Raw genomic sequence first — 17,686 nt, forward strand, 5'->3', positions numbered from 1 at the left:
CTCTCCACGGATGTTGCCTGGCCTGCTGAGTTTTTCCAGCTTTTTCTGTTGTTATTTCGGATTTCCAGCATTCGCAGTATTTTTCTACCATACTTGTTATACCCAATTGGGATTGCCAAGCCGAATCACTGACAGGGTAACCTAGCGACGAGCACCCGGGACACGGGGACCCTGTAACACACGAGCCTCCTCCCACCTTACTTCATCTCACCCTATCAACATATCCTTCTATATTTGGTTCAGTTCAAAGCAGACCTTGAATGGAAATTACACATCTCACCATGCATGATGCAGTGAGCTGAAATTCCACTGTCTGCCTCAGTGTAGGTCTACTTTTTACTAAAGCCCAAAGATAGAGAGAACTCAGCAGGGATTAAACTAACAATAAGTGGATCTTCAATACGTCCCCAAAACCATCTGCAACAGCTGCAAATCTATGGTCACCAATGCTGTGCAGCAGATGCACTGGACTGATGCATGGCAACTGTAACAAGGGCAGTGGCTCTTGAATCTTACTCCAGTGGGTTGCTGAGAGCATAGTAAGATCTGAAGATGCTGGGCTCGGGTATCAACAGGCATGGCACAGGTTTCTGTGAGAATACAGGTTCCTGCTTGAGGAACAACTACAATCTCTGTAACCTCCTCCAGCCCAACAACTCTACAATTCTGGCCTCTTGCGCATCTCCGATTTTAATCGCCCCACCAATGGTGGCTGTGCCTTCAGCTGCCTAGGCCCTGAGCTCTGAAATTCCCTGCCTAAATCTCCCCACCTCTCTACCTCTCTCTCTGTGTGTCAGCTGTGGCTCAGTTGGTAGTACACTCGCCTCTGAGTCAGAAGGTTGTGGGTTTAAGTCCCACTCCAGGTACCTCAGCTCATAAAGCTAGGCTGATACTCCAGTGCAGTGCTGAGGGAGTGCCGCACTGTCGGAGGTACCGTCTTTCGGATGAGACGTTAAACCGAGGCCCCGTCGGAACTCTCTCAGGTGGACATAAAAGATCCCGTGGCACTATTCCGAAGAAGAGCAGGGGAGTTATCCCCGGTGTCCTGGCCAATATTTCTTCTTCTTCTTAGGCAGTCCCTCAGAACCGAGGGTGACTTGCTTCCACGTTAAAAATGAGTTCTCAGGTGACTGATGAGTCCAATGCGGGACCTACAGTCTCTGTCACAGGTGGGGCAGACGGTGGTTGAAGGGACGGGTGGGTGGGGTGCTTGGGTTGACGTGCGCTCCTTGCACTGCCTGCGCTTGGCTTCCGCTTGCTCCCGGCGAAGAGACTCGAGGTGTTCGGCGCCTTCCCGGATGCTTCTCCTCCACTTTGTGCGGTCTTGGGCCAGTGATTCCCAGGTGTTGGTGGGGATGTTACACTTTTTCAAGGAGGCTTTGAGGGTGTCCTTGAAGCGTTTCCTCTGCCAACCTGGGGCTCTCTTGCCGTGCCGGAGCTCCGAGTAGAGCACTTGTTTTGGGAGTCTCGTATTGGGCATGTGGACAATGTGACCCGTCCATCGGAGCTGATTGAGCGTGGTCAAAGCTTCGATGCTGGGGATGTTGGCCTGAGCAAGAACACTGACATTGGTGCGCCTATCCTGCCAATGGATTTGCAGGGTCTTGCGGCGGCAGCGTTGGTGGTACCTCTCCAGTGCTTTGAGGTGCCTGGTGTACATGGTCCATGTCTCTGAGGCATACAGCAGGGCAGGTATCACTGCTGCTCTGTAGACCATGAGCTTAGTGCCGGGTTTGAGGTCCTGGTCTTCAAACACTCTCTTCCTCAGGCGACCCAATATTTATCCCTCAACCAACATAACAAAAAAAACAGATTATCTGGTTTCATCACATTGCTGTTTGTGGGAGCTTGCTGTGTGCAAATTTTCTGCCGCGCTTCCCACATTTCAACAGTGACTACACTTCAAAAGTACTTCATTGGCTGTAAAGTGCTTTGAGACGTCCGGTGGTCATGAAAGGCGCTATAGAAATGCAAGTCTTTCTTTCTTTCTTTCTCTCTCCTCCTTTAAGACGCTGCTTAAAACCTACCTCTTTGACCAAGCTTATGTGTCAAATTTTGTTTGATTACGCTCTTGTGAAGCGCCTTGGGGCGTTTTACTACATTACTACATTAAATGCAAGTTGTTGTTGTTGTTCTGCATTCCGGGACACAACACCAGCAAAGGTCGGGAAAGTGTTCCACAGACAGGTGTGTCTGTCGGTGTGCGTCTGGTTCTAACATTGGTGACAAAAAAAATATTTCCTTAACCGCACTGCCCACTCAGCTGGTGCTGCTTCAGTCGGTCTTGTCAGAGAATGACTGCCCGACAACATCTGATAATGGGCAGCTTGACTCTGAATCGGGCTAGACTGTCCCTTTCACTCTCACTGCTTTTCAACACTCTCCGTCAGACCAAGATTCACATCTTGTGTTCAGTGAGACAACTGATAAACTTTGAGTGATCTTTCCAATGAGCACTCACCGCAGTGATGACATTCCCGTCGTGTGTTCGGACAGCATCGTCCACGAGATACAGTTTGTCTTTCAAGGAGCGAAACCTCTCCAAGGAGTACATCTGAAAACCAAATCGGAACAAAAGTGAGACAAAAAAGATGCTACAGTTACATAAAGTGCGTGAGCGTGGGAAGAGTACATTCAGTTTAAAGTAATCCTTCCCCCTACAATATAAATGTTCTTTTTTTAAAGTTTTAAAGCATAGCTATTGGCTCGCTGCAATGGGCCACAGCTATTGGCTCGCTGCAATGGGCCACAGCTATTGGCTCGCTGCAATGGGCCACAGCTATTGGCTCGCTGCAATGGGCCACAGCTATTGGCTCGCTGCAATGGGCCACAGCTATTGGCTCGCTGCAATGGGCCACAGCTATTGGCTCGCTGCAATGGGCCACAGCTATTGGCTCGCTGCAATGGGCCACAGCTATTGGCTCGCTGCAATGGGCCACAGCTATTGGCTCGCTGCAATGGGCCACAGCTATTGGCTCGCTGCAATGGGCCACAGCTATTGGCTCGCTGCAATGGGCCACAGCTATTGGCTCGCTGCAATGGGCCACAGCGATTGGCTCGCTGCAATGGGCCACAGCGATTGGCTCGCTGCAATGGGCCACAGCTATTGGCTCGCTGCAATGGGCCACAGCTATTGGCTCGCTGCAATGGGCCACAGCTGTTGGCTTGCTGCAATGGGCCACAGCTGTTGGCTTGCTGCAATGGGCCACAGCGATTGGCTTGCTGCAATGGGTCACAGCGATTGGCTTGCTGCAATGGGCCACAGCTATTGGCTTGCTGCAATGGGCCACAGCTGTTGGCTTGCTGCAATGGGCCACAGCGCTTGGCTTGCTGCAATGGGTCACAGCGATTGGCTTGCTGCAATGGGTCACAGCGATTGGCTTGCTGCAATGGGCCACAGCTATTGGCTTGCTGCAATGGGCCACAGCGTTTGGCTCCCTGCAATGGGCCACAGCTATTGGCTCGCTGCAATGGGCCACAGCTATTGGCTCCCTGCAATGGGTCACAGCGATTGGCTCCCTGCAATGGGCCACAGCTATTGGCTCGCTGCAATGGGCCACAGCTATTGGCTCCCTGCAATGGGCCACAGCTATTGGCTGGCTGCAATGGGCCACAGCGATTGGCTTACTGCAATGGGCCACAGCGATTGGCTTGCTGCACAGCAATTGGCTTGCTGCAATGGGCCACAGCGATTGGCTTGCTGCAATGGGCCACAGCGATTGGCTTGCTGCAATGGGCCACAGCGATTGGCTTGCTGCAATGGGCCACAGCGATTGGCTTGCTGCAATGGGCCACAGCGATTGGCTCCCTGCAATGGGCCACAGCTATTGGCTCGCTGCAATGGGCCACAGCGATTGGCTTGCTGCAATGGGCCACAGCTATTGGCTCGCTGCAATGGGCCAAAGCGATTGGCTTGCTGCAATGGGCCACAGCTATTGGCTTGCTGCAATGGGTCACAGCGATTGGCTTGCTGCAATGGGCCACAGCTATTGGCTTGCTGCAATGGGCCACAGCTATTGGCTTGCTGCAATGGGTCAGAGCGATTGGCTTGCTGCAATGGGCCACAGCTATTGGCTCCCTGCAATGGGCCACAGCTATTGGCTCGCTGCAATGGGCCACAGCTATTGGCTCACTACTGCAATCGGCCACAGCTATTGGCTCACTACTGCAATCGGCCACAGCTATTGGCTCGCTGCAATGGTCCTTGAGTTAAAGAGGAGGGGGGGGGATAAATCATCTATCCAGCAATCCCTGGAAAGCGAGCGTGTGTGAATGTCAGGTGAGGGCAAGGATCAGGCTCAGATCTGATTCTCCAGCAGACACTCAGTGTCCAGGCTCACACATTAATAATGACCACTGGGGCAAGGGTGGCAAGTGCCTGGTGCCAGTGGAGCTGTACCCCAAAAAGGAGTCAACGCCTTCAGAAAACGAGGGGAGAAAAGGGGGTTGGGGAAGGGAGAGAAAGTGCCACGGAATATTTGCGATTATTTCACCGTACCCTGCCTTTCTGCATCTGTCTAACCGTCTCCAGCGGACTCCAGTCAATTGAAATGTCCTGTGGAAAGTGAGCAGGAAACGTGAGGTGAATCTTCACAATCACAATCAGAACAGAACAAGCTTCACAATAACGTACAATTAGTTCAGAGCCAACTCCTTTAACATTAGACGGGTAGCACTCATTTCATTTAAGTGATATCAGATTCTTAAAGGGCAAGGAACATGAAGGAAAGAAGTACATTCCTTCTATATATATGCCTGATATTGTTAGTCTTAGTGCCTTCAATGAATGAAACTATAAATATCCACCTTACAAATAATTTTTTTTAAATGTCTGGTACTGGTTTCTTATTTAAGCAACATCTTCGGTTCCAGAGAAATGAATGCAAAACTTTCCTGCCCCACAAGCTACAACTTGCATTTATATAGCACCTTTAACGTATAAAAAAGTTCCAAGGTGCATCACAGAGCCATAATCAGCTGCAAACCGCTACAAAGGGGGGGGGGGGGCGGGTGTTGGTGCGGTGAGTTAGCGCAATGCCCTTCGGCCTCTGGGACGCTGCTTCGAATCGAACCCAGACTGACAGAAGTTTTCTTTTTATTCATTCACGAGATGTGGGCGTCGCTGGCGAGGCCAGCATTTATTGCCCATCCCTAGTTGCCCTTGAGAAGGTGCCGATGAGTCATCTTCTTGAACCGCTGCAGTCCGTGTGGTGAAGGTACTCCCACAGTGCTGTTAGGGAGCGAGTTCCCGGATTTTGACCCGGCGACGATGAAGGACCGGCCCGATATATTTCCAAGTCGGGATGGTGTGTGACTTGCAGGGCCCTTGCCCTTCTAGGTGGTGGAGGTCGCGGGTTTGGGAGGTGCTGTCGAAAAAGCCTTGGCGAGTCCTCTCTCCCTGTATGGTGCAGCACGAGACCATTAGGGCAATAGACCCATGATTCGGCATCACTCAGTACCAAGTCTGGCAACCATGCACAGAGAGTTCACAGTGAGAAGCTGGGTGCAGTTGTACAGGGCCTTGGTGAGACCACACCTTGAGTATTGTGTGCAGCTTTGGTCGCCTTATCTGAGGAAGGATGTTCTTGCCATGGAGGGAGTGCAGCAAAGACTCACCAGACTGATACCTGGGATGGCAGGTATGACGTATGAGGAGAGATTGGGTCGATTGGGCTTATATTCGCTAGAGTTCAGAAGAATGAGAGGGGATCTCATTGAATCTTATAAAATTCTAACAGGACTAGACAGACTAGATGCAGGAAGGCTGTTCCCGATGGCAGGGGAGTCCAGAACCAGGGGTCACAGTCTAAGGATAAGGGGTAAGCCATTTAGGACTGAGATGAGGAGGAATTTCTTCACCCAGAGAGTGGTGAACCTGTGGAATTCTCTACCACAAAAGACAGTTGAGGCCAATTCATTAAATATATTCAAGAAGGAGTTAGATATATTTCTTAAGGCTAAAGGGATGAAGGGATATAGGGAGAAAGCAGGGACAGGGTACTGAATTTGGATGATCAGCCATGATCTCATTGAATGGCGGAGCAGGCTCGAGGGGCCGAATGGCCGACTCCTGCTCCTATCTTCTATGTTTCTAAATGTAAAAAAGGTGCTGCTCTGGGGATCGGAGAAAAGGGGCGCATCACTTTGCAGCTGGGTAGGTTATGGCTGAAACGAGAGGGCCTGCTACTGCCAAAGGTGTTCCATTCCCCAGCAGTGACAGCCCTCACCAAAAATTCGCCAAAGAAATTAATTTTAAAAATTCCTAGCCTTTAATCTCATTGAAACATATAAAATTCTTAGAGGGCTTGACAGGGAAGATGCTGAGAGGTTGTTTCGCCTGGCTGGAGAGTCTAGAACTAGGGGGCATAGACACAGGATAAGGGGTCAGCCATTTAGGACTGAGATGAGGAGAAATTCCTTCACTCAGAAGGTTGTTGTGAATCTTTGGAATTCTCTACCCCAGAGGGCTGTGAAAGCTCAGTTGTTGAGTGTACTCAAGGCAGAGACTGACAGATTTTTGGACTCTAGGGGAATCAAGGGATATGGGGATCAGCGTAAAAATGGAGTTGAGGTCGAAGATCAGCCATGATCTCATTGAATGGCGGAGCAGGCTCGAGGGTAGTATGGCCTACTCCTGCTCCTATTTCTTATGTGCTTATGTTCCAAGACTGTGGAGATAGAACCAGTTTACAACTCAGCTAATAACTTACACAGACAGAGTAAATAAACTCATTTAACCCACCTTGTAATCGGCCTTTGATTTACGTAGATCGGGCGCATAGCTCGTGCTGGATGAGCCGATGACAGCTGGCACAGAAGTATTGAAGAGTGATTAAAACCTTGACGATTTAAGAGAAAGCGAATCTCACCTTTATTTTTTTTTAATCCCCTTGCCTTTCCCCCCCATGCTGAGCGCTACCCCAGGTGACCAGCTCCCAAGCTCCTCCACCAAGGCAAGCGGAGCCAACATTCATGACTCTCTCGTAGGGAGGTCCCGACGCTGGGTCCAAGAGGGAGTCTGAAGCGAGTGGCCGAAGCGCCTCCTCCAGCCGCTCTCGGCCGGTGTGGGAACTCCCTACTGAAGCTGTGTGAGTGTTGCCAACACTGCAACCCTCCATCCAATTCTTCCTCCTCCCCTTTTTGGGTGGGGGGGTGAGAATTGCATAATGGCCCCACTGTGCCACAGCTGAGATCGGGAAGCCCGTGTGTAAAGAGCAGTGATCATCAGCCAAGTTCCTGCCACGCCGCCACCCCCTGAACAGACTTCAACAAAACCAACCCCCTCTCGACCGCCAACCTTTCACATTATTTTGATGGTTTCACTTGAAAAGAGGGGAGATATTTTTTCACTTGAAAAGAGGGGAGACATTTTTTCACTCAGAGAGTTGTTGGGATCAGGAACGCTCTACCTGAAAAGGTGGTGGAAGCTGATTCCATCAATAATTTTAAGTTGGACAGGTACTGCGTTGACAGCGCAATTTAGTGCAGCCCCAATCAGCATAGAAAAGGTCAGCAATTTAGCAGAAATTAAAAGGTCTCGCATAACCAACACGGAGAGGTTATACCGACCAGGAAGCCTTGAACAGGCTGGGGATCTTTCCTCTAGAAAAAATACGGAGAGGTGACCTGACAGAGGTCTTTAAGATTATGGAAGGGTTTGATAGAGTAAACAATTTTTCCACTTGTGGTGGTGGGTTGCTAAACTGGAGGCCATAAATAGAAGGTAGTCAGTAATAAATCCAATAGGCAATTCAGGAGAATGTGGGACTCACTACCGCAGGGAGTGGTTGAAGCGACTAGCATAAATGCATTCAAGGGGAAGCTAGATCAGCACGAGGAAGAAAGGAATAGAAGGATATGTTGATGGGGTAAGATGAAGTAGGGGTGGGAGGAGGCTCGTGTGGAGGGGGTTGACGTATGAGGAAAGGTTGAGTAGGTTGGGCCTCTACTCATTGGAGTTCAGAAGAATGAGAGGCGATCTTATCGAAACATATAAGATTGTGAGGGGGCTTGATCGGGTGGATGCGGTGAGGATGTTTCCACTGATGGGTGAGACTAGAACTAGGGGTCATAATCTTAGAATAAGGGGCTGCCCTTTCAAAACTGAGATGAGGAGAAACTTCTTCACTCAGAGGGCAGTAAATCTATGGAATTTGCTACCCCAGAGAGCTGTGGAAGCTGCAACATTAAATAAATTAAAAATGGAGATAGACATTTTCCTAGCAGATAAGGGAATTAGGGGTTACGGGGAGCGGGCAGGGAAGTGGACATGAGTCTAGGTTCGGATCAGCCATGATCCTATTGAATGGCGGAGCAGGCCCGAGGGGCCGTATGGCCTACTCCTGCTCCTACTTCTTATGTTCTTATGTTCTTATAAACACCGGCATAGACCAGTTGGGCCAAATGGCCTGTTTCTGGGCTGTAGACTACATGTAATTCTTTGTAAACTTACAATCGGGAAGCGACTGGAAGCTTCCAGGTCGACTGATTCCAAATAAGGCAATCGAAGGATCCCTTTTACCTGTGGAATAAAACAGTTCCAAAGTCAGCTGAATGCAGGACTGGCGGAGACTGACTAACACTGGTCTGTGCAGCTTGAGGGCAAGGTGGCAATCTTCCTTTACAACAGCCATATTCTCCCAGCTTGGGAATACATAGAAACATAGAAAAATAGGAGCAGGAGTAGGCCATTCGGCCCTTCGAGCCTGCTCCACCATTCAATATGATCATGGCTGATCCTCTATCTCAATACCATATTCCCGCTCTCTCCCCATACCCCTTGATGCCTTTTGTGTCTAGAAATCTATCTATCTCCTTCTTAAATATATTCAGTGACTTGGCCTCCACAGCCTTCTGTGGTAGAGAATTCCACAGGTTCACCACCCCCTGAGTGAAGAAATTTCTCCTCATCTCAGTCCTAAATGTCCTACCCCGTATCCTGAGACTGTGACCCCTCGTTCTAGACCCCCAGCCAGGGGAAACATCCTCCCTGCATCCCGTCTGTCTAGCCCTGTCAGAATTTTATACATTTCAATGAGAACCCCTCATTCTTCTAAACTCTAGTGAAAACAGGCCTAGTCGACCCAATCTCTCCTCATATGACAGTCCTGCCATCCCAGGAATCAGTCTGGTGAACCTTCGCTGCACTCCCTCTATGGCACGTATATCCTTTCTTAGGTAAGGAGACCAAAACTGCACGCAGTACTCCAGGTGTGGTCTCACCAAGGCCCTGTACAACTGTAGTATGACACCCTTGCTCCTGTACTCAAATCCTCTTGCAATGAAGGCCAACATACCATTTGCCTTCCTAAGTGTTTGCTGCACCTGCATGTTTTCTTTCAGAGACTGATGTACAAGGACACCCAGGTCCCTTTGTACATCAGCATTTCCCCATCTAGCACCATTTAAATAATACTCTACCTTTCTGTTTTTGCTACCGAAGTGGATAACTTCACATTTATCCACATTATACTGCATCTGCCATGTATTTGCCCACTCACTCATCTTGTCTAAATCGCCTTGAAGCCTCTTTGCATCCTCCTCACAACTCACAATCCCACCTAGTTTCGTGTCGTCAGCAAACTTGGAAATATTACATTTGGTTCCCTCATCCAAATCATTGATATATTTTGTGAATAGCTGGGGCCCAAGCACTGATCCCAGCGGTACCCCACTAGTCACCGCCTGCCACCCCGAAAAAGACCCATTTATTCCTACTCTCTGTTTCCTGTCTGTTAACCAATTTCAATCCATGCCAGTATATTACCCCCAATCCCATGTGCTTTAATTTTGCACACTAACCTCTTATGTGGGACTTTAATCAAAGGCCTTCTGAAAATCCAAATATACTACATCCACTGGTTCTCCCGTATCTATTCTACCAGTTACATCCTCAAAAAACTCCAGTAGGTTTGTCAAACACGATTTCCCTTTCATAAATCCATGTTGACTTTGTCTAATCCCGTTTATATTTTCCAAGTGTCCTGTTATCACATCCTTTATAATAGACACTAGCATTTTCCATACTACTGATGTTAGGCTAACCGGTCTGTAGTTCCCTGTTTTCTCTCTCCCTCCTTTTTTAAATAGTGAGATTACATTTGCCACCCTCCAATCTGCAGGAACTGTTCCATAATCTATAGAATTTTGGAAGATGACAACCAACGCATCCACTATTTCCATGGCTACCTCTTTTAGTTCTCTGGGATGCAGATTATCAGGCCCTGAGGATTTATCAGCTTTTAGTCCCATTAATTTCTCCTGCACTATTTTTTTTACTAATACTAATTTCCTTTAATTCCTCCTTCTCACTAGACCCTTGGTTCCCTAGCATTTCTGGGAAGTTATTTGTGTCCTCTTCCATGAAGACAGAACCAAAGTATTTGTTTAATTGCTCTGTCATTTCCTTGTTCCCCATTATAAATTCTCCCGTTTCTGACCGTAAGGGACCTACATGTGTCTTCACTAATCTTTTTCTTTTGTAGAAGCTTTTACAGTCCGCTTTTATGTTCCTTGCAAGTTTACTCTCATACTCTATTTTTCTACCTCTTAATCAATCTCTTGGTCCTTTTTTGCTGAACTCTAAACTGCTCCCAATCCTCAGGCTTGCTACTTTTTCTGGCAACTTTATATGACTCTTCTTTGGATCTAATACTATCCTTAATTTCTTTTGTTAGCCATGGTTGGGCCGCTTTTCCTTTTGTGTTTTTGCACCAGAAAGGAATGTGTAATTGTTGCAATTCATGCATTCATTCCTTAAATGTTAGCCATTGCCTATCCACCGTCATGCCTTTTAATGAAGCTCCCCAATCTATCATAGCCAACTCACTCCTAATACCATCGTAGTTTCCTTTGTTTAGATTTAAACCCTAGTTTCGGATTGGACTTCTTCACTTTCCATTTTAATGAAGAATTCTATCATGTTATGGTCACTCTTCCCTAAAGGACCCCGCACAACAAGATTATTAATTAACCCCTTCTCATTGCACAATACCCAAACTAGGATAGCCTGTTCCCTAGTTGGCTCCTCAACATACTGGTCTAAAAAAACCATCTCGTCACACTCCAGGAATTCATCCTCCACAGTATTATTGCTAATTTGGTTCGGCCAGTCTATACTATGGCATCGCCACAGTAACAGAGGTCACGGTATCTTTCCACCTCTGTTATTTAACTAGGCACACACTTATTTCAATCAACGGGATTAGCAACCCCTTCTTCGTCGTGTGATATACGTGCATGCTTTTAAAAAATCTGGTCGGAGAGACCTTCTGTTTACCACAGACTCACTACCGGCTGCAATATGTCCAGTGATTCTGGAGTCAGGAGCACAAATCGTAACACCAATCATGCAGCACGACGTGCTCAACTCAAGGGCAGCTACAGTTAGGATCCCAGTTCACTCCAGATTGGTCACCCTGCCTCCCAACCTCCTCAACCAGGATTCCCGCTCCTGACCGATATCCAGGGAGCACTCCAGGTGTGCGTATGGACGTCAAGTTGTGATGACAACAACAACAACATCTTGTATTTATATAGCGCCTTTAACGTAGTAAAACGTCCCAAGGCACTGCACAGGAGCGTTATCACACAAAATTTGACACCGAGCCACACAAGGAGATATTAGGAAAGGTGACCATAAACTTGGCCAAAGAGGTAGGTTTTAAGGAGCGACTTAAAGGAGGAGAGAGAAATGTAGAGAGGCGGAGAAGTTTAGGGAGGGAATGGTGGAGCCAATGGTGGAGCGATGAAAGTCAGGGATGTGCAAGAGGTCAGAATTGGGGGAGCGCAGAGATCTCGGAGGGTTGCAGGGGTGGAGGAGGTTAAAGAGCAAGGGAGAGGCGAGGCCACAGAGGGATTTGAACACAAGGATGAGAATGTTAAAACTGAGGCATTGCGGAACCGGGAGCTGATGTAGTTCAGTGAGCACAGGGGTGACGGGTGAATTGGACTTGGTGTGAGTTAGGATTCGGGCAGCCGGGCTTTGACACCCTTTATGGCTGAATAGCCTGATGACAATTATCACTGCTCAGGCATGAAGGGCGACCCCTTGGGTGGGGTACCGGGAGACATCCACAGCCATTGGGACTGGAAGGGTGTCAACGCTGTCGGGGTAATTGAGGGAGGGTGGCGGGGGGCCAGAAACCGATAAAGAATGCGGATGCGTGTCTTGCTGCCAGGGATAAGAAGGAGTTCAAAGGGCAACGGTGGCGTTCTGATGCATTAGTGTGCAGGTGACACAGTGATTCAGTGTTCAAAACTGGGCAGTGGTGAGGAAAATCCACAGGTGCCTGAGGGGGTGAGAGAGGAATTTTCCAGATTATTTTTGTCCCTTATTAGCCCTGGTTTCTTTCCCCCTCTGCCAGGAGATTATATGGCTGCGGCGCTGTGGCTGGGGGCGGGGGGGGAGGTAGGGAGTGCCTAGTCACAATGCTCCACCATCATGAGTATGGGGGGGGCAGGCTTGATGGACCAGCAATCCTGCCCAGCAGATTTTGTCTGTTCGTTTGTAACACAATTAATTCCAGCCAATGCCCGGGAGGTCGGCTCTACCTTTGAAAAAGCTGCCTAGAGAATATGCAGAGACAGGCTTGGAAAGAGCTTGCTGCGTTGTGTCGGAGCGAGATCTTGCAGCTCCCAGGTCTCGGAGGTCACCTGCTCGGACCCCTGTCGCGTTCTCTTTGATTGACCAGGAGATACCTGGGGGACAAAAAAATATCATTCAGAGGTATATTCAGTACTAAAAACTGTGCTGAAGCAACAGAGCTCAATGCTTTTGCTCAGGTTAAAAAAAAGTGATCTATTGTACAATTAGGCTTTTTGCATCACAAACTTTTACTAGGATTCCAAGATGCCAAATCGCTTCCCTTCAATCTAGCTGCATTCCAAACGCTTTCAACGCCTTTGCTGCCAGGATTATTCCAATGCAACTTTCCAACCGCCTCCCAGTGTCAAGGAGAGCTAGGGTCCCCTTGCATTTGTGATTTTTCTCTGCCTCCTACATTACAACAGTGGCTACACTCCAAAAAGTACTTCATTGGTTGCAAAGCGCTTTGGGACATCCCGTGGTCGTGAAAGGCGCTGTATATAAAACTAGCTGGGGGTGCCCGGCGTTGCCAGGGCTTTTTTGGGCCGCGCGGTTTACGGCCGGGCGCTGCGGCTCCCGCGCTCTGTGTCACTCTTTCCCTCCTTGACCCTCTCTCTCTGCCTCCCCCTCTCTCTCACTGCCCCTCTCTCTCCCTGCCCCCTCTCTCTCGCTGTCTTTTCCTCTCTCCCTCTCATCTCCATCCCTCCCTCCCTCCCCCTCTTTTGGCACCCGGGGAAGGGCTTTGAAAACTGAGCCCGGCCGAGGTGGACGTGCGGGGCCTAGCGGTTGAGGCCCGGCCGGGCTCTGGGGCCGAGATGGACCCCAGCTGAGCTCCTGGTGCGGCAGGGCGCCGCGCCGCGGGTGGCACGGTTAACGGCCGGCCGCTGACGCTCCCCCACCCGCTCTGTGTCTCGGGCTGAGCGGTTGTGAGGCCCGGCCCGAGTGACTCCAACTCACCTCCCGCTCCCGGAGCCGCAATGTGGGGGTTTGTTTGGCTGGTGCTGTCGCTGTGGGGATGAAAAAAATGGCGGCGAAGTTTCGGGAGGCTGCAGGATTAGGCCTGCCCACAGATGGCGGATTGGTCAACCATCAGGTCACTGAACTGTAGGGTTGGTCAACCATCACGTCACTCAACGCTAATGAGCGGTAGGATTGGTCAACCGCTAATGAGCGGATTTTTGAACGTTTTTTGTATAGTGTCTGAACAATTTTTGTCTGACCAAAAAGTAAATATGCCTATTAGACTCCCCGAATGATAAGCTTTCTTTTGATATAACATGCGTGTAGGTACGCTCTATAACTTTTGAGTGTATAGCGGACAGACAGACAAACAGGCAAACAGACAAACCAATCGTTTATATATATATATAGATAGACTAGCTGAAGTGCCCGGCGGTGCCGAGGCTTTTTCGAGGGCATGTTGTTGTTGGAAGAGAGAGAGAGAGAGAGCGACTGGGGTGAAGAGAGAGAGCGACCGGGGGTAAGAGAGAGAGCGACTGGGGGGGAAGAGAGAGAGCGACTGGGGGGGAAGAGAGAGAGCGACTGGGGGGGAAGAGAGAGAGCGACTGGGGGGGAAGAGAGAGAGCGACTGGGGGGGGAAGAGAGAGAGCGACTGGGGGGGGGGAAAGAGAGAGAGCGACTGGGGGGAAGGAGAGAGAGAGCGACTGGGGGGAAGGAGAGAGAGAGCGACTGGGGGGAGGGAGAGAGAGAGAGCGACGGGGGGGGGAAAGAGAGAGAGCGACTGGGGGGGGAAGAGAGAGAGCGACGGGGGGGAGGGAGAGAGAGCGACTGGGGGGGAAGAGAGAGAGCGACTGGGGGGGGGGGAAGAGAGAGAGCGACTGGGGGGGGAAGAGAGAGAGCGACTGGGGGGGGGAAGAGAGAGAGCGACTGGGGGGGGAAGAGAGAGAGCGACGGGGGGGGAAGAGAGAGAGCGACTGGGGGGGGGGGGGAAGAGAGAGAGCGACTGGGGGGGGGAAGAGAGAGAGCGACTGGGGGGGGAAAGAGAGAGAGCGACTGGGGGGGGGGGAAGAGAGAGAGCGACTGGGGGGGGAAGAGAGAGAGCGACTGGGGGGGGGGAAGAGAGAGAGCGACTGGGGGGGGAAGAGAGAGAGCGACTGCGGGGGGGGAAGAGAGGAGAGCGACTGCGGGGGGGGGGAAGAGAGAGAGCGACTGCGGGGGGGGAAGAGAGAGAGCGACTGAGGGGGGAAGAGAGAGAGCGACTGGGGGGGGGAAGAGAGAGAGCGACTGGGGGGGAAGAGAGAGAGCGACTGGGGGGGGGAAGAGAGAGAGCGACTGGGGGGGGGAAAAGAGAGAGAGCGACTGGGGGGGGGGGGAAGAGAGAGAGCGACTGGGGGGGGAAGAGAGAGAGCGACTGGGGGGGGAAGAGAGAGAGCGACTGGGGGGGGGGGAAGAGAGAGAGCGACTGGGGGGGAAGAGAGAGAGCGACTGGGGGGGAAGAGAGAGAGCGACTGGGGGGAAGAGAGAGAGCGACTGGGGGGGAAGAGAGAGAGCGACTGGGGGGGGGGAAGAGAGAGAGCGACTGGGGGGGGAAGAGAGAGAGCGACTGGGGGGGAAGAGAGAGAGCGACTGGGGGGGGAAGAGAGAGAGCGACTGGGGGGGGAAGAGAGAGAGCGACGGGGGGGAAGAGAGAGAGCGACTGGGGAGGGAAGAGAGAGAGCGACTGGGGGGGGGGAAGAGAGAGAGCGACTGGGGGGGGAAGAGAGAGAGCGACTGGGGGGGGAAGAGAGAGAGCGACTGGGGGGGTGAAGAGAGAGAGCGACTGGGGGGGTGAAGAGAGAGAGCGACTGGGGGGGGAAGAGAGAGAGCGACTGGGGGGGGAAGAGAGAGAGCGACTGGGGGGGGAAGAGAGAGAGCGACTGGGGGGGGAAGAGAGAGAGCGACTGGGGGGGGAAGAGAGAGAGCGACTGGGGGGGGGGGAAGAGAGAGAGCGACTGGGGGGGGAAGAGAGAGAGCGACTGGGCGGGGGAAGAGAGAGAGCGACTGGGGGGGGGAAGAGAGAGCGACTGGGGGGGAAGAGAGAGAGCGACTGGGGGGGAAGAGAGAGAGCGACTGGGGGGGAAGAGAGAGAGCGACTGGGGGGGAAGAGAGAGAGCGACTGGGGGGGAAGAGAGAGAGCGACTGGGGGGAAGAGAGAGCGCGACTGGGGGGGGAAGAGAGAGCGCGACTGGGGGGGGAAGAGAGAGCGCGACTGGGGGGGGAAGAGAGAGCGCGACTGGGGGGGGAAGAGAGAGCGCGACTGGGGGGGAAGAGAGAGCGCGACTGGGGGGGAAGAGAGAGCGCGACTGGGGGGGAAGAGAGAGCGCGACTGGGGGGGAAGAGAGAGCGCGACTGGGGGGGAAGAGAGAGCGCGACTGGGGGGGAAGAGAGAGCGCGACTGGGGGGGAAGAGAGAGCGCGACTGGGGGGGAAGAGAGAGCGCGACTGGGGGGGAAGAGAGAGCGCGACTGGGGGGGAAGAGAGAGCGCGACTGGGGGGGAAGAGAGAGCGCGACTGGGGGGGAAGAGAGAGCGCGACTGGGGGGGAAGAGAGAGCGCGACTGGGGGGGAAGAGAGAGCGCGACTGGGGGGGGAAGAGAGAGCGCGACTGGGGGGGAAGAGAGAGCGCGACTGGGGGGGAAGAGAGAGCGCGACTGGGGGGGAAGAGAGAGCGCGACTGGGGGGGAAGAGAGAGCGCGACTGGGGGGGAAGAGAGAGCGCGACTGGGGGGGAAGAGAGAGCGCGACTGGGGGGGAAGAGAGAGCGCGACTGGGGGGGAAGAGAGAGCGCGACTGGGGGGGAAGAGAGAGCGCGACTGGGGGGGAAGAGAGAGCGCGACTGGGGGGGAAGAGAGAGCGCGACTGGGGGGGAAGAGAGAGCGCGGACTGGGGGGGAAGACGAGAGCGCGACTGGGGGGGAAGAGGAGAGCGCGACTGGGGGGGAAGAGAGAGCGCGACTGGGGGGGAAGAGAGAGCGCGACTGGGGGGGAAGAGAGAGCGCGACTGGGGGGGAAGAGAGAGCGCGACTGGGGGGGAAGAGAGAGCGCGACTGGGGGGGAAGAGAGAGCGCGACTGGGGGGGAAGAGAGAGCGCGACTGGGGGGAAGAGAGAGCGCGACTGGGGGGGAAGAGAGAGCGCGACTGGGGGGGAAGAGAGAGCGCGACTGGGGGGGAAGAGAGAGCGCGACTGGGGGGGAAGAGAGAGCGCGACTGGGGGGGAAGAGAGAGCGCGACTGGGGGGGAAGAGAGAGCGCGACTGGGGGGGAAGAGAGAGCGCGACTGGGGGGGAAGAGAGAGCGCGACTGGGGGGGAAGAGAGAGCGCGACTGGGGGGGAAGAGAGAGCGCGACTGGGGGGGAAGAGAGAGCGCGACTGGGGGGGAAGAGAGAGCGCGACTGGGGGGGAAGAGAGAGCGCGACTGGGGGGGAAGAGAGAGCGCGACTGGGGGGGAAGAGAGAGCGCGACTGGGGGGGAAGAGAGAGCGCGACTGGGGGGGAAGAGAGAGCGCGACTGGGGGGGAAGAGAGAGCGCGACTGGGGGGGAAGAGAGAGCGCGACTGGGGGGGAAGAGAGAGCGCGACTGGGGGGAAGAGAGAGCGCGACTGGGGGGGGAAGAGAGAGCGCGACTGGGGGGGGAAGAGAGAGCGCGACTGGGGGGGGAAGAGAGAGCGCGACTGGGGGGGAAGAGAGAGCGCGACTGGGGGGGGAAGAGAGAGCGCGACTGGGGGGGGAAGAGAGAGCGCGACTGGGGGGGAAGAGAGAGCGCGACTGGGGGGGGAAGAGAGAGCGCGACTGGGGGGGAAGAGAGAGCGCGACTGGGGGGGAAGAGAGAGCGCGACTGGGGGGAAGAGAGAGCGCGACTGGGGGGGGGGAAGAGAGAGAGCGACTGGGGGGGGGGAAGGAGAGAGAGCGACTGGGGGGGGGGAAGAGAGAGAGCGACTGGGGGGGGGGAAAGAGAGAGAGCGACTGGGGGGGGGAAAGAGAGCGACGGGGGGGGGGAAGAGAGCGACTGGGGGGGAAGAGAGAGAGCGACTGGGGGGGGGAAGAGAGAGAGCGACTGGGGGGGGGAGAAGAGAGGAGAGCGACTGGGGGGAGAAGAGAGAGAGAGCG

General features: G+C 53.0%; 1 protein-coding gene across 2 annotated transcripts in view; it reads right to left on the minus strand.

Moving 5' to 3' along the window:
* The window catches only part of vipas39 (VPS33B interacting protein, apical-basolateral polarity regulator, spe-39 homolog), a 69,866-nt gene that overhangs the window by 45,716 nt on the left and 6,464 nt on the right, over positions 1–17,686 (minus strand). The window contains exons 4-8 of one of the 2 annotated variants that reach the window (XM_086002670.1): positions 12,553–12,699; positions 8,453–8,521; positions 6,743–6,807; positions 4,499–4,555; positions 2,462–2,554 (exon numbers count right to left, since the gene is read on the minus strand). In XM_086002670.1, the coding sequence (XP_085858796.1) occupies positions 2,462–2,554; positions 4,499–4,555; positions 6,743–6,807; positions 8,453–8,521; positions 12,553–12,699 (431 nt within the window). The remainder of the gene's footprint in view (positions 1–2,461; positions 2,555–4,498; positions 4,556–6,742; positions 6,808–8,452; positions 8,522–12,552; positions 12,700–17,686) is intronic. The other variant, XM_086002671.1, reaches the window with a different exon arrangement.

Source organism: Somniosus microcephalus, chromosome 12 (genome assembly GCF_052327205.1).
Source record: "Somniosus microcephalus isolate GS21.2 chromosome 12, FLI_Smic_1.0, whole genome shotgun sequence".
Taxonomy (NCBI): Eukaryota; Metazoa; Chordata; class Chondrichthyes; order Squaliformes; family Somniosidae; genus Somniosus; species Somniosus microcephalus.